The 17788-nt window shown below is 32.7% G+C and overlaps 1 protein-coding gene across 2 annotated transcripts in view; it reads left to right on the top strand.

Moving 5' to 3' along the window:
- The window catches only part of SBF2 (SET binding factor 2), a 467799-nt gene that overhangs the window by 256209 nt on the left and 193802 nt on the right, over nt 1–17788 (top strand). For both annotated transcript variants that reach the window (XM_028116744.2, XM_028116745.2), the window contains exons 7-12: nt 7634–7766; nt 9040–9148; nt 11431–11544; nt 14876–14953; nt 16607–16720; nt 17488–17616. In XM_028116744.2, coding sequence (XP_027972545.1) covers nt 7634–7766; nt 9040–9148; nt 11431–11544; nt 14876–14953; nt 16607–16720; nt 17488–17616 — 677 coding nt within the window. The remainder of the gene's footprint in view (nt 1–7633; nt 7767–9039; nt 9149–11430; nt 11545–14875; nt 14954–16606; nt 16721–17487; nt 17617–17788) is intronic.

Raw genomic sequence — 17788 nt, forward strand, 5'->3', positions numbered from 1 at the left:
TTGAAAATATGAGAAGCATTAGTATTAATTCTTCTTTAAATGTTTGATAGAATTTACCAGTGAAACCATCTAGTCCTCAACTTTTCTTTGTTGGGAAGTTTTGATTACTGTTTCAATCTCCTTATTCATTATTGATCTGCTCAAAATTTCTATTTCCTCATGATTCAGTCTTGGTATGAACTTTTTTTTATATATGCATACTTTCTTTTTGCTTACTTAAATTAACTTTAGTCAGTTTTTCATTAACTATTATTAGATCAATATTTCTGTGTTGATTGTCTCTAATACTAAATATAGATGCTTTAAAAATTATTAAAATAGCCAGAATTTTTCTTCAGTTTATCTTATAAACATTATTTTTACCTTTTACGTAAGCATACTTAAAATGTTGAATGTAGCTGTAATTTTCAATTCAGAAAGTTACTTTTACTTCTGAATATTTTAATGGAAAAATTTTGGTATTCTCTTTTGTCTTTCCCTGGGAAAGCTTCTGTCTATAACACTATATAATTATTCCTGAAGTGACATTAACTTTTACAAGAATATACAAAATAATCTATGTTCCTGAAATAGAAAGATGAAAATCTTTCTATTCTATGCCAGAGGAAATAATGAAGGCTTAGGGGGTAGAAAATATTATTTTTACACTAACACCTTATGAAGAATATGTTGATTGGTTAATTTATGAACCATATGATTAATGCATCAGTTGTAGAATGGTTTTGTCTTTTTATGTTAAGCAATTGAAATCTAGTGCCTTGGATCATGTTTCTGTTTTCACTCATTTTTTTCAGCTTATTCATATAACATTCTTACTTGTTTTAATCTTATTCTCAATTATAATGGGAAAAAATTAAGTAGTCATTTTCTTTCTCAATATATGTAGTTAAATAGTTGGAGAATTTGAGTATACAAGAGATTAGACCATTACTATGAATGGCATATTGTGCTCTAAGTGGAAAAAGAGGAAATGGGAAATTTAATGTTTTACTATATCTATGATTAATCATTTTTTGACATTTTGAATATCAACTATTTTCTGTGGGGATTTGAAACAAATTAAATCTTCTCACTAATCTGTTCTGGGACACTTTTCCGAAGAAACTGCTTACCATGTGTACTCTACTCTGGAGGCCTAACGATCTCTTGGGAAGACTGTTCCAATTTAATTTTTTTGTAATAAATAGCACAAAGAATGCTGTTCCTATAATGCTCACCTGCAGGAGCATTTTTTTTTAATCAAATGTTTCCAAAGCCAATACCATATGCCAGGTCTGTGCTAGTCACTAGTGATATAAAGATGAAAAAAATCACAGTCCTTAACTAGATAAACTTTTAACCTAGTAGAGAAATATACATATTTTAAAAATTATATTACAGTATATAGTTAATGCAATACTAGAGATACCAAGAGCCAAGAGAGATACCAAGAGCCAAGAGAGATACCAAGAGATACCTTACTAGCTAGAAAAGAGGACAAAGGGCATTACAGGCAGAAGGAAGAACATAAGCAATGGTATAGAGCATAAAAAAGTTCTTCATAAAATAGTAAGAGGTTTGATGAGACTTAAGTTGTAAGAAATAGACTGTGATCAGGAAATTAATTGCTTTTCTTTTGACAAAGATTAAGTATTTATGCTAGTTTTGTAAAGCTAACCATTTTTAAAATATCAAAGGCTGACTGACAGTGACCAACTGAGTGCTTATTGACTAGTGTACTACCCTTGCTGGAATTACACATTAATAAAGCATGTGGTTGCTACATGATATAATTTGAGGACAGTTCAGAAGAATCCTGGTTCAAAACTATCTTCTCCCTTTTCCTTTCCTGGTGCTTAAATGCTATTATTAAATAGTTATCTCTATCTTTGTAAAAGTTATCTTTTAATGAATGCAAATGCCTTGAGGCAAGATAGCCATTAAGAGTTGTCCTTCATAAAAAAAAAAAAAAAAAAAAAGAGTTGTCCTTCATGGGGCGCCTGGGTGGTTCAGTCAGGTTAAGTGTCTGCCTTTGGCTTAGGTCATGATCTCAGGGTCCTGGAATCTAGCTGGCTTCAGGCTCCCTGCTCAGCGGGGAGTCTGCTTCTCCCTCTCCTTCTTCCCTTCCCCACCACTGGGGCTCTCCTCTCTCTCTCTCCTCTCAAATGAATAAATAAAATCTTAAAAAAAAAAAAAAGAAGAGTTGTCCTTTCTCACAAAATTCTCTTGTCCAAAATTTCATTTTGCTTTCAGCACTTAGGGATTAATATTCTTACCAAATATGGGTACTCCATTATTGAAGTATGCAACTTACAAATGATGGCAGGATAAATTACCTTCTTTTTCTGTGCTCTGTAGCAGTTTGTACCTGTCCCTGTTCTGTTGTGTTTAATTATTTACTTACCAACCTGCCATCTTCAGTGAACTGTGAGCTCTTATGAGCCTGCCTCCCATTTCTTTATATCTATCCTTAGAGTTTAGCAATTTCTTATACATCTCAGCAGCTTGGTAAAGGCTTAACAGTGGAGGAAAAGGGAAAGAGGAGAAGAAAGGAAGAAGTTTTAATTAAGAGTTATTTCTGCCAAGGTAATTCCCTCTTGTTTGATCCTTGCTTTAACTCTTCAGTTATTCAATATATTATCCTTCCCCTCTGTTTGCTGTTCTATTCCCAAGACCCCTTTTGCTTCCTGCTTAAATGTAGATGTTGAAGAGATTTAAAAACCCGGTCAGTGGTCAGTCAGAACTGGCACAGACTAGGAATCTGGGCCATTTGGGATTGGAGTAATCTGATGTAATTACCCCAGACTCAGAATCAATTGTAGGGTTAAACAAGAAAAGAAATGTGTTGTACCTTTTTACACAGTTTTGGTTGAGTTGGGCCATTTATGGATTGTTACTTGGGATAAACACAATTAAATTTGAATTATTTGTGGTCATATGTATTTGTTAATTGACTTCCTATTTATAGGTTCATAAAGTATGTTTAATTCATGTCACACTCAAGGGAATAAGCCCATGTTCATAACCACTAAAATATACATGGTTGCCCAATTCAGTTACCTTTTAAACTATTTTTTACTTAGATTTCCATTTCTAATATATTTGGAAATGATATACTGAATTTGTAACATATTAAACATTACCTCTCAGTGATAGTTATAAAACTAAACTATGTAAACCTGTATAAAGCTTTAGTTAATTTGTGAAGGTAGAGATCTTGTTTTTCTTTATTTCTATATTCCCAGTGCCTGAAACTTGGTAGTTACTTGACAGATATTGATCAAATAAATGAGAAATCTCCTTTTCCTTGACTTGTGTTAAGTCATGACCATTATTATATCATTTTCTCTGTTGTGGATTTATGTAAAAGAACTATAATAAATTGTTTAAGCTTTCCTAATATATATCCTGTCTTGAAACCATGGCCTTCAGTTCCTCAATTTGCCCATTTGAACACTGAGACATAGTGTTGTATCTGTGCAACATATCATTATTATTCAGCGAAGGAGACAATTCTGGAGAAAAGTTTTTGGTGGTGTTTTTTTCAAAACAGGAAATAAATACATTTGTTAATGTGTGAGTTATGAATTCTAGAACTTTAACCCCTAAAGAAAAGTTAAGATCGGAAGTAATTTTTCAGAATGTTTTACTATTTGAATAATCAACAGGATGTGTGTGCACCATTGTAGTGAAATCAGTAGTAATTATCACTGGAATGTTTGTCTGTCTTCTCTACCATTATTGTGCAGCTTTAGATGGACATTGACTACCAAAGACTAGGAAACAATTCAAGATTATGTAGAAAACTGATTATGACTTGTAGTTCAAAGAAATTGAATTTCTCAATAACTGCATAGCTATAAACACAGCAAGAAACATTGCTATTTAGGAATAAAAACATTAATTTCTTAAAATATTTGAGATTGTTATATCTGAAACTCAAGAAAGCATCTGTGATATTTAAGAATACAAAATTAAGGTAATCTTCAGTTAGACATGGGTAAATTATTTGTATGTATATACTATATTATTTTCTGGATAATGGAAAACTTCCCCTTTGAGCACTAGAATATTGTCCCTAACTCATTTCTAATATAAATCCTAACTTAAATCCTGTCTTAGTAAGTATAGTATAATATTTCCCCCTTGGTATCATAAACTGATTGTTTTGATTGATGTAAGTGGATAGAGTCCCTTAAAACTACATGCCTGCCTTCTTCACGATTTGTCTAATACTAAATGAAGCTGACTATGAATATTATCTTCTGATGGATTATCAGAATGTATTATTTTTTTTGTGGGGGACTGCACAGGGTTCAGATAGGAGTGGAGAGGAAAAAGTTCTTCCCCAGAGTCTTCAGGAAAGAAAGCCTAGATTCCTTTTCATGGTATTCAAATTCTTCTTGAACATTCCCCTGATAGAACTACTTACAGGTTTCTCAGTGCCTTTTCCTCCTTAGTCCTCTGTTTCTTTGCACGTAGTTTTCTGTCAGCTTTGAAAGCCTTTCTGCTCTTGTCTCCCTCACTAACTTCTTATTCTTAAAAATCTAACTCAAGGGTCTGTTCCTTTGGCGGGCCCAGTGTAAATCACAGGGGCCTTTAAAAGATGAGAGAGGAAGACAGAAGAGTCAGTGTCAGAATGATGCATTCTGACATCACATAAATGAGAAACACTCAAATGGCTTTTGTCAGCTTTGAAGATGGAAGGGGGCCATGAGCCGAGGAATGTAGGAAGTTGCTAGAAGCTAGAAAACCCCAAAATAGGACTTATGTCCTGCTGAGCTTTAAGATAATACGTTTGTGTTTTTTTAAGCAAATACTTTAATCATAATTCTAAATTACTTATTTCTACATTTACATAGATGTTTCCATAAACCAAGAAAAACTGAGCTAATAAGTATTGTACATTTTTTTAATGGTTAACATGTTTTGAAGAGTTTTTATTAGAAAGTGATCAGGAGCTGGTTGAAATTCTTCCCATTAATCTAAAGTATCTATTATTATTTTTATTCATAACAAATTCAGGTCTAAGCTTCCAGAAAAGCTATATTGCCTAATACCATAATCGGGATGACTAAGTACTTGACATCCTCCCTCTTAAGCACTAGCTTAACCTAAAGTGATTATTTTAAGAATTAAAAATTAAAGTTGTAATAATGTTTCATATTGAATGAGACTAAAGAAACACAACAACTAAATGGAGAATCTGATCCTAGAACAAATCTTGACTGTAGGAAAAAATTTCTAAAGAACAATATTGTGGCCAAAGCAATCTTGAGAAAGAACAAAGATGGAGGTATCATGCTTTCTGATTTCAAACTATACTACAAAGTAATCAAAATAGTATGGTACTGGCACAGAAATATATAGATCAATGGAATAGACTAGAGTCCAGAAATAAACCCATTCTAATTTGGTCAATTAATCTATAAAAACGGAGGCAAGAATATGGGGAAAAGACAGTCTTTTCAATAAAAAATGTTGGGAAAAGTGGACAACTTCATGCAAAGGAATGAAACTGGACACTTTCTTAAACCACACAGAAAAATAAACTCAGGTGGATTAAAGATTTAAATATAAAACTGAAAACCATAGAACTCCTAGAAGAAAAATTAGGCAGGAAGCTCTTTCACTTTGGTCTTAGCTGTATTGTTTTGGATTCATTTCCTTAGCCAAGGGCAACATATTGTAGATGATTATCCTTTTACATTTATATACTTTCTATGCAATTTCACTCAGTCTGAGACTTGTCCTCATTTTTTATGTTATTTTTTGACAGAAATTTTCAATATAAAATAATTGAACTTATTAATCTTTTAATTTATGATCTGTGCATTTTACACTTTCCTTTTCTGAATTTTTAAAGATATTCTCTGACATCTTTTAGTGAAAGTTTTAATATTTCTTTATAGTGACTCATGTCAGCATTCAGACAGCTTTTCAGTTCACTGAAACATTTTTGAGTGCCTATTATATATTCAGTGCTATATAAGGCCCAGTGTTATCTTTGAGGGACTCACATTTTAATGAAGGGGACATCAGGTACAGTGAAGGTGAACAAAAGAAGCAGAGTTATCAAGCTGAAAGAAGTGTTCTAAGAACTCAGTTAGTTTACTATTGATCATACAAGTGTGGGAGGTAGCAACTGGGTTGGAAATATGGATGTAAAACCATAAAGATATTTTGGCATGGAGCTCAGCCTTAATCTAGTAGTCAGGTGTCTTCAAACATTTTTAGCATCAGAACCCTGACTTAAAAGCAAATTAATGTTAGCAACTTCAATAATTACAATAATAATCATAATACCAGCTAATGTGTCTTGATTATTTAACATGGTACCATACTGAGAATTCCATGCATTATCTCATTTCTTCTTTATAGGAACCCTCTAAGATAGGTTTTAAAATTACTCTCATTTTACCAAGGCTCACAGCGATTAATATATAAAACAGGTTGAAGCAAAGCTTCTCTTAATAAATTGCTTCTTTGGAACAGAATACATTTGAAAGTAACTACCCAAAAGAATGGGAAGATACTGAAGTATTTGAAGCATGAAAGTGACATAATCAGATTTGTATTTTATGTCCATCATGCTAGACTGTGGAGAATAGATCTGAACTGAATAAGGACTGGATTAGAGAAACCAGTTATAAAACTCTTACATTATCCAAATGAGGTAAAATTAAAAACCTGAATTTTAAGTTCAGGTATATCATATGAGATAAGTTGGGAATCATAAAAGAGGATAGCAGTTAATAATGGACCAAGAAGAAATTTGCATGCCTCGTGTGAAAGGACAAGCCATGGTAAAGGGAGTTATAGGAAGTATTTTACCTTAGAAGACTTTGATATAGTAGGTCCATGTCATTAAGTTTCAACTAATATTAAAAAAAAAAAGACCCAGTAGTAAAAAGGAGAAGATAAGAAACAATGTATTTAACTTCAATTCATTAAGTATGAATGCTGTATTTTCTACCATTTCTACTAGAAAAATAGAAACAGGACTTATAAATTCTGTACTAGCAGAGGGGATAAAAGAAGGTCCAGGATAATTATTAATCATTTAGAAAGGGGAGAAAAAAGGTAGAACAAATAAAAAATATTGAATACGATTATATATATATATATAGAAATAATCACTGTAAGTCAATTAAATGATCTACTTAAAAGACAAAGGTTGTCAGACTAGATTTATTAAAATGTCAACTGTATTTCCAAGAAGTAGAGAAAGGTTGAAATGAAAAGATGGAAAAAGACATACCAGGAAAATTTCAACAACAAACTTGGCATGGTTATATTAACATCAGACAAATGGACTTTAAGGGGGGAAAAAAGTTATTTTGAACAGTGCCAGCATCTAAAACAGGAATTTAAGTACAGTCCATAGAGATGAAGTTGAAAAGAAGGTAATAATGTATTTCCAAGCAACTAATATGTTCAATGAGTGTTACATTGATTTGAAGAATAAAGATAAAGTGAAAGTTTGGAAAAACAGATACTCATAGGTTACATGGAATTTATAGTTTAACCAAATAGTTTTTTTTAGAGATTTCAAAAATACTGGCTTTTTCGTTCCATGTCATTCTTCGTCTGTTTGTTGGCAACACATATAAAATGAAATGCATTTGGTAAGCATTTGCTCTTGTATTTTCAGGAATTCAAAATGTCCTCAGCCTCTTTTGTGCAGTTCTCACAGAAAATAAGGTCCTCTTCCATTCTGCAAGTTTCCAGAGACTTAGTGATGCTTGCAGAGCCCTGGAATCTTTAATGTTTCCTCTTAAATATAGGTGAGGTTTTTAACTTGGTACTTTAATTTGTTGCTAAATTCTGCATTACTTACTGATGATTAGTTGAAATGTCATAGCACAATAGTTTTGAACCACAGGGGCATATTTTACAAAGTTACGCTGTACACATGATTCTGATGGAAATCTAACCTAGAATTTGGAAATTTTCCAAGTTGTTCATTACTGAGTGTTGATTAATTTAGTGCAAAAATAATTTGAATCATATTGTCAGCAACATTTAATTCTCTTTGAATATAGTTAGTGGTGAAAGTCTTAAGTTAGTTTTGTCTGATTATTTGATATAAAAGAGTTATTAATTTTTAGGGTTATAATGGTATTATGGTTATATTAAAAAAGATCCCTTACCTTTTTTAGATACCTACTAAAGTATTTATGTATAAATGGTAAGATGTCTGGGATTTGATTCAAATAATATAGTAGAGAAGAGAACAATTTTAAAATGGGTAGAAACATAAATGAGACCTTGCATTGGTAATTGTCAAATCTGCATTGGATACATGAGGCTTCATTTTCCTTTTTTCCTCCCTATTTTCTGGGGGCGTAGGGGAATGTTAAAATTTTCCATAGTAAAAAGTAAAAAACAAAACATCTAAACAATGATGCCCTGATAGTGTTATGAATAAAATATTTTCTAATATACTGTTTTATCAATTTGATAATCATAACATTTTTGGAAAATTAAGGTCATACAAACTAGAAAAAAATTTGGACTGTTTCAGATTTTATTTAAAAATTTTTTTTCTTTTTTTTAATCTATGTGCCTTTCTTAACCCCTAGATAAGAGCATTCTAGGCCTTAATTTTTATACTTTGCCATTCTGAGTGAATTCAAACATCAAGTATAGAAAATGGAATTTGAATGATTGTTTTATTTAGACAAATCATCATTAGTATTAAGGGAGAGGGCCCATCAGGTAGTCATTGTTACCTCCTGGATATCGGATTTTTATGTAATGAAAGATGCTTTCAAGCAAGATTGACAAACCTAAAGAGACTACTTGCCTCCGAGGAATAAGGGATAAGGAAGCTGCCCTGGGTTCCATTTACTTTATATCTTGTTATATCTGATCATCTCTTTCAAAACATGAAGATTTTTTTATCTTTTAAAATATTTAATATTAACATCCATGAGAATATTATTGATAATTTCTAAATGTAGGTATTCTGAAATTCATACCACATACAGGTGAAAGAAAATATGTTCATGTTATGGGAAAACAAATATAGCTCACGTACGCTTTTATTATTTCCAGTTATCCCTATATTCCCATTCTCCCGGCTCAGCTCCTGGAAGTTCTGAGTTCCCCGACGCCTTTCATTATTGGAGTACATTCTATCTTTAAAACTGATATCCATGAACTTGTAAGTATTCATCTTTAAATTGCCAGTTATTGAGGCCAAAACCTTATCATATTTCTTTGAGTCCTATAATGTTTCAACTAATTACTATTTTCAGATCTGTTGCATTCCCAACAGGAAAGATTGGCTGGAAGAAAAGCATCACTGAAAAATATAAATATACTAGTTTCTTCTTATAGCAAGTATGGAAGATCTTCAGAATGAATTTATTAATAGTTTTAAATGCCCATCTTTTGACATATTTCATCTTTCTGTATTCTCCATCCTATATATGAGAAAGGAAGATGAAATAATCCATTAATTAGTATTCTATTTATACTTTTGTTATGAGTGCTGTAATATATTCATATTTTGAAATGAGGCTGTGTTAATCCTGAATGGCTGGTAGCTAAAAAGCAAAAAGCATTTGCAAGAGTGAAGGGTTTTAGTGGAATATGAACCCTTCAGTATGAATGCCACCAAATTATTCATTTCTTAATGCCATATGAATAGAAATACCAAAGAAGAAAAGGAATGTTCTATATTTAAGCCAGTTCTGGAATAATGTGTTTACTTCTCTGTACTGAACTTATTTAAGAAGTACTGTCACAAAAAAATGAGCTTCAGAGAAGGACATCCAGGATTGTCAAGACTTTAGAAACTATATCCTGTGAGGCCCTTAAGGAAATTTTCTCGGGTAATAACCTGATACTGTTTGATAGCTAAAGATAAATACTGAAGTGACCGTTGTAGAAAGGTTCATTTTTTGTAGCTCTGAAAAGCTGAAATAGAATCAGTGGATATAGCGGATATAGAGACACATTTCTCCTGAGTAGAAGAGCTTTCAACTATTAGAGCTGGCCAGTGATGAAAAATGGGTTGCCTTAAGTAAGGAATGTACCTGTAAGTGGAGTACAAGGAACAAATTCCATGACACTTTTCAGGGAGTTTAAGAAAAATTCTTTACTGAAAGGGTGGGCTATATCATATCTTCAATCCACAGATTCTTCAGATTTTGTAATTCTACTCTTGTTTTAGTTTTAAATGTCAACAGAGATAACTCTGTTGTTAATTATACATAATTATAATTGTAATCAAATCATAGGTGTCATTAAAACTGACAAAAGACAATTCAACATTGTAATTAGAAGCAAGACCCTCATTCATATATTATTTTCCTACTTTATATGTTGATATCTAGTTCCTGTTTAACTTTGGTATCACCATATAAAATATGCATAAATCAATAAACATACTTAGTAAAACCTAGTTAGTACTAATTAGAAGCATACCCATCTGGTTGACAGGTAATTTTTTCCCACTAAATATAAAGTTTCTAGAGGTAGGACAAGCCAGATGTTTCCAAAAGTAAGTTTCTTAATTTTTAATCAATAAATTAGAATGAATTTTAAACCTATTATCAACATTATAACTTCAGCAGTCCTGGCTAGTTTCTCTATTAATTTTTATGTAAGTTATTTTTTTTAAGATTTTATTTATTTATTTGAGAGAGAGAGAACACGAGATGGGGGAGGGTCAGAGGGAGAAGCAGACTCCCTGCTGAGCAGGGAGCCCGATGTGGGGCTCGATCCTGGGACTCCAGGATCATGACCTGAGCCAAAGGCAGTTGCTTAACCGACTGAGCCACCCAGGCGCCCCTATGTCAGTTATTTTTAAGTATACTATTGTAAAATGCTAAAAATCAATTTCTTTCTTAAGCACCCAAACAGTACCATTTTGATATATACCAGTTGCTTTGTTTGTTAACTCTTGTAATGAGTACTATATTATTTAGGATATGGCTAGACCACTATACCAAAGCATCCAAACTACAGTGGTTCAAAAGAAATGGTATTTTATTTAACACTCATGCAGCCGTCCATAGTGGTGTTCCATTATATCAGAACGGCTTACTCCATGAACTCATTCATGGTCCAAGCTTCTTTCCTTCTTGTTTCTTCACCAGAATTGCCTCAAGCATTGGCATCATCTGAATGTTCAAGGTTGGGTTGTTGTTAGTTCATAGTTTCAGCCTTAGGAAGGAGAGAACATAGGAAAGCCTTACATCCTCTCTATTTTGAATACCTGAAAGTGTACACATCACTTCTCACATTCCATTGGCAGAAACTTAGTCACATGCCACAGCTAATTTCAAAGAAAGCTAGGAAATACATGGTAGTTGCTATGGACAGTCAAGAGTCTTTTCCACACCTGCTTCCTCTCATTTTGAATTAATGAAGGTCAGATTACTTTGCTTAGCAATAAATGCATTTTATTAATTATTGATTAATTTTTCTCTCCTTTAGCTAGATGTAATCATAGCAGATTTGGATGGAGGCACTATTAAAATTCCTGAATGTATTCACCTCTCTTCCCTCCCGGAACCACTTCTACATCAGACTCAAGCAGCTCTTTCTTTGGTATGGCATTTTTAATAGTAATTTTCTTTTGATTTAACTATAAACTCAGGTAATTGGAATTAGATATCATTGGCAGTATAATTACTTTAAAAAGAGTTATATATTCTTAAAACATGAATATATTCTCACAGAATATTTAGAATAGGATTCTTTACTACATATTATCTGAAGAATATACTTTAAATTGTGACTGTTTATTTTTTCTACATTCACTCTTTCACTCAGCATATTTATTTAGTAGTTAATATATACCAAATACTGTGTTAAGTATTGGAAACATACCAACATACCTGTGAAAATAAGACCGGACTCTGCCTCAAAATCCCTGGTTTCCCTAACATCCATTATTGGAAGATAGTACCTGCTCCTTTTCCTTCAGCCTCCTTGTTGGCATCTCTTTCCTTTTTGGTAGATCTGCTACTTGCAAATAGTGTGATACTGTCTTGCCAATGTTTTTAAGTTACTACAGAAAACTGTAACTTATTGAGAGATTAAATATCCAACATTCTTTGGAGTAAAGTTTTAATAACTCTTGTAGTTTGGGTGTTTCTCACTGATACATTTAATGTTTTTATAGTTATTTTATCTTAGTTGATTTTTTCTTTTTTATAATTTTTTTAAAGTAGGCTCAATGCCCAGTGTGGGGCTTGAACTCATAATCTTGAGCTCAAGAGTCACATGCTCTACCAACTGAGCCAGCCAGACACCCCTTACTTTAGTTGATTTTTTAAAATTAGAGCATTGTATTTTACTGACAAAATTTTAGGTGCCAATTTATTCATCATCAGAAAATTGAAACTTAGAAATTATGCATTCCTTTTCAAGCCTTACTAGAACTAAAGCCTTCATATTTTTTTTTTAGGGGATGGGAGGGGCAAAGGGATGGGGAGAGAGAGAATCTTAAGTAGCCTCCAACATGGAGCCTGACATGGGCTCAGTCTCACAACCTTGAGATCATGACATAAACCAAATCAAGAGTTGGATGCCTAACTGACTGAGCCACCCAGACACCCCAGCCTTCATATTCTTGAATAATATCCCAGTCTTAGCTGTTTAAAAGAATTTTCCCTTTATGGGGTGCCTGGCTGGCTCAGTTGGAAGAGCACTGATTCTTGATCTTGATCTCAGGGTCATATGTTCAAGCCTCACACTGGGTGTAGAGATTAATAAATAAACCTAAAAAATTAATTAAAAAATATTTTCCCCTTAAATAGTAACTTAAATAGGAACTCAGAGTCTAGGATTACCAGGAAGGATTTTATTCTTAGAATATTTTCAAATTTGTATTAGTCCTTATATTGTTAACAGTGGTATCAATGGGATGTGAATATTTAGAGAAGACTGACTTTTCCTAACATAATCTAGAATACAAAATGTGATAGAGTGGAAAGAATACTAGTGCAGGACGGAGGAGACCTAAATTCCAGTCTGCATCTTGCCACTTGATACTACCGAGCAACTCACATTCTATCTCTAGGCCTCTGTTTCCTGGACGTTATCTATAGGATGAATGTTGAATGCATAGGATGACTAAAGGACTGTTTACCAAAGTGAAGTATGGAGATGATTTTGGGTCGCATGTGAAACCTTTTTATTTTAATAATTATGTATTTATCATAATAAAAATAACATAAAAACCTATGATTTCATAGATGATATCATCTAAGAAAATACTAGGTTTAAATAGGTGAGTTGATTTAAAGACAATTTAAAGGAAAATATTAACTAAATAACTACATTGGTAGTATATGGATATAGCAGAAGCTGAGAAGGTAGTATTTGAGTGATTGAAAAAATGTTTAATGTTTCTAGAAATCATAAGTTTCTAAATCTTATATATGATTATTTAATAATGATATTTATACTTATTCAGGGATTAAGTATCAGAATGAACAAATATTAAGATTTTAGTTCTTAAGTCAATGTCTCCTGGTAGAGATTCTGCTGCACACTGTATATCTTAACCTGCAACACCTATGCCACCAAATTTGATCAATGAATTTGGTAAAACTGAGTATCCTGTTTTTGTAGTTGTCAAGCACAATGGTCAGTTGTGTGGTATAGTATAGTGCTGTGAATAAGACATGAGAACATAGTGTATTATCAAACTAGAACCAAAAAGAAATCATATTTGACGAACTGGGTGGGAGCTTTGATACACAATTATAACAGCTTCATTTGGTTAGTAAATAATTGTGATCAAATGGCAACACAGTACTTGAACTGTGTAATAACCATGAACGATTTCTTAGACATCAATTATACTGTATTATTATATTGTAATGATTGGGTTATAAATATTGTCAATATTTTAGTGTCAATTTTAAGTATTGTCATGAAGCCATGTAAGCAAGGGTTAATATATAATAAAGGCCCCTTTAAAATTTTGTGTGATGCATTTCTTAGAGTTGAGCTTTGTGGCCATTCAGGAACCTTATAGAACTGGAAACCTTTGATAAGTTATTTAAGCATTCTTGAGCATTTCCTCATCCAGGGGTTAGCCAAAGTATTTTTGTCTATTATATGTATACTACCCAAACTTGCGTATTTGAAAATAATTCTGCCAAGAGAAAAATTTGCTACTTACTGATGAAATTTCATCTTTTTCTCTGTGTTAAGTCTTGCATAGATCTTCTTTACCTAACTGCTCCCCAGCCTGCTCTTCTTCAAAACCTAACTCAGTTATTACCTTTTTTTTTTTTTAGCTTTCCCTAGGTTGAATTAATTATACTTGTTGCTTCGCTTATTATTCTTTATATATTTATAGTACTTGCACATTGTTTTGTACTTTTATCCCTCTAGACTGTGAGGCTCATAAGCTTATTCACTTGGTCCTCAGTATTTCAGTTAATTAATTAATTAATTTATAATTACACTAATAAACATAAAAACAAATGCTTGTTTAACATTTTAAACTATATAGACAAATCACTCTGCCCTAGACTGTTCCCTTCCCAGAGGGAACTAGTATTTTATAGTTTAGTGTATATTCTTTCAGAACTTTACATTTTCATTTATATGTTTAGTGTGTGTAGGTAGATAGATAGATCAACAGACCAAGAGAGAGGTTTAAGGTTTGTTTTACTTTCAAATAAATGAGACCATACTTATGTGTGTTTTTCTAGCACATGTTTCTTCATTAAATATTTTGTCTTGGAGATCTTTCCCCAGTAGTACATACAGAGCTGCCTCAGTTAACTGTATTGTTTCCTGGAGGAAATATATTGTTATTCATGTACTGAAACTTTTTCATCTTAGTATTCCAAGTAGGTTAAATAATAGGTTTTACTGCTATTAAGATTTCGTACATAACCAAACTTCTTTGTTTTAGATTCTACACCCAGATTTGGAAGTAGCAGATCATGCTTTTCCCCCTCCACGAACAGCTTTATCCCACTCAAAAATGCTGGTAAGAAGTTTAATATTTCAATTTGATGTTTTTAAATAGAGCTGTACTTTTATTTGTAGGATTGTTGAAGAAGCTGAGTGTAGTGAGAGTCAGATGTACAGCCTAGTATAATAAGTGTACCAGATTAGATGTTCTAATTGAATAGTCACTGACTGATCTTATGACCTGCTCTCGGAGGAGCCACAGGGCAGCACGCAGACTGGGAGGGGGTAGAGGCAAGACTGTTGCCCTGAGTCGGCAAGAGTAAGTGTGTGTTGTAGCCTGGAAAACCATGCCAAGTATCAAATCGAAAGGGCCAGGCAAGGATAAAAGGGGGAAGCTTACAAAAAATGGAAACGGATATTGTTGACAATGAGAGTCAGGTTTGACAGGTAGATGAAAATAATTCCAGGTAGAAGCCTTGTAAGTAAGAGTTAATATATAATAAAGGCCCTTTTAAAGTTTTCCCAATGCAAGGAGGGCATGTATTGAATGGAGCACTGGGTGTTATCCGCAAACAATGAATCATGGAACACTACATCAAAAACTAATGATGTGCAAGACTGTTGAATCACAGATCTGTACTTCTGAAACAACGCAACATATTTTAAGAAAAAAGAAAAAGAAGATAGCAGGAGAGGAAGAATGAAGGGGAGTAAGTCAGAGGGGGAGACGAACCAGGAGAGATGATGGACTCTGAAAAACAAACTGAGGGTTCTAGAGGGGAGGAGAGTGGGGGGATGGGTTAGCCTGGTGATGGGTATTAAAGAGGGCACATTCTGCATGGAGCACTGGGTGTTAGGCACAAACAATGAATCATGGAACACTACACCAAAACAAATGATGTAATATATGGTGATTAACATAACAATAAAAAATTAAAAAAAAACTAATGGAATGTATGGTAACTAACATAACATAATAAAATAAAATTTAAAAAAAAACAAGTTGAATGAAAATAATTATAAATTCAAAAGAGAAATAATTAAAATAAAAATCTAAATTTCACCTGAAAAAAATTTTTCCCAATGCATTTCTTAGAGTTGATCTTTGTGGCCACTCAAGAGCCTTACAGAACTGGATACCTTTGATAAGTTATTTAAGCATTCTTGAGCATTTCCTCATCCAGGGTTGACCAAATAAATTTGTAAGTTTCCTTTCAGTTCCAAAACTATGATTTTTATTAAAACCTGAATCATCAAAACCAATTTTTAAGTCATACCTTATTAATATAGGAATAGATTTTTTTAAGTTGGATAAACTTTGGAAGAATTTCATAAGCTTTTAAAATACAGTCTTTTGAGTTTTTTTCTTATATTTGTGACTGTAATTCTTTTGATGTAAGTAAAAATCAAATGACTTGGGAAAGATGTCCTTCTCTAACTTGGTGAAGGGGGAGACTGACTTTTTCTGAGAGGAAAATTGGATATACTATAGGCAAGTTTTGTTTGGTTCATTTGAAAAAAGAACTATTTAACAGCCTACCCCGTTCAGTAATGGGCCAGGCTAGATGCCCACCACTCAGGACTGCCACAAGTAAGAGTTATGTGTAGGAAGTGCAGACAGATTGATTCAATAATCTCTCAGGTTCTTTTCAACTTTTTGTCTTTGTGATATTTCTTTTTTTTTTTAAAGAAATTCAGTTACCTAACGTGTTTCTTTTTATATTTTCAGGATAAAGAAATACGTGCGGTTTTTCTTAGATTATTTGCACAACTTTTCCAAGGATATAGATCATGCCTACAACTTATAAGAATTCATGCAGAACCAGTAATACATTTTCACAAGGTAAGATGATACATTACCATGTTGTATGTGTCCAAAACATGGCCTCTAATTTAATAAAACGACTTGGTTGTCTTTTTTTTAGCTGTGTATTTTGCCTTAGTTTATCAAATGTGGTTATTTTTTAAGTCTCTGCTTTGTGATTAGATGATAATTTTTAACAACACTGTGGAACTGACATGTTTTTCGTTAGAGTTTGTTAATTTAATTTTAAATTTTTTTTCTTTTTTTATGGTTTATTTAGTTATTTTGGAGAAAACGAGAGTAATTAATTAAAAGTACAAAAATTAAAATTTAATTCTAAATTAGTTTTTCTTTTTTTTTTTTAAGATTTATTTAGTTATTTTGGAGAGAAAGAAAGTGCCCAGAGGGGAGGTAGAAAGGGAGAGGGAATCTCAAACAGTCCCCACTAAGTGCGGAGACCAACAACGTGGGCCTCCAACTCACCACCCTGAGAAAATGACCTGAGCTGAAATCAAGTCAGCTGCTTAACCAACTGGGCCACCCAGGCGCACATAAATTGTTTTTTCTTTTAAAATTGAGTGTTAATTTGTAATTTCTTCTCCCACTTTATGGACAGACTTATCGTTATTCTTTCGAATACATGTAATATTTCAGATATCAAAAGCCCTTTTTGAAAGACTGTATTTTATAACAACACATTTATGCGTGAAGATATTTATTCAGGCTTTGATCTTTCTGTTTTTGTTTTGACCATTCATCCATTACTAAGTGATAAATTATTCATTTCACTTTTTCTTTCTTTACAGACAGCTTTCTTGGGGCAGCGTGGTTTGGTTGAGAATGATTTCCTCACTAAAGTTCTCAATGGAATGGCATTTGCAGGTTTTGTTTCAGAAAGAGGTCCTCCCTATAGATCCTGTGATCTCTTTGATGAGGTATAGTTCTTATCAAATGAATGCATATTTGCAGACAAAATTGGACTAGTGATTAAAAGTAGAGGAGTAGTATTTTTTTAATGTAAATTTAATTAGCCAACATATAGTAGATCATTATTTTCAGATGTAGTGTTCAAGAATCCATCAGTTGCATGTAACACCCAGTGCTCAA

Source organism: Eumetopias jubatus, unplaced genomic scaffold (genome assembly GCF_037043125.1).
Source record: "Eumetopias jubatus isolate StellerSeaLion01/CBP00866 unplaced genomic scaffold, mEumJub1_p1.0 scaffold_13, whole genome shotgun sequence".
NCBI lineage: Eukaryota > Metazoa > Chordata > Mammalia > Carnivora > Otariidae > Eumetopias > Eumetopias jubatus.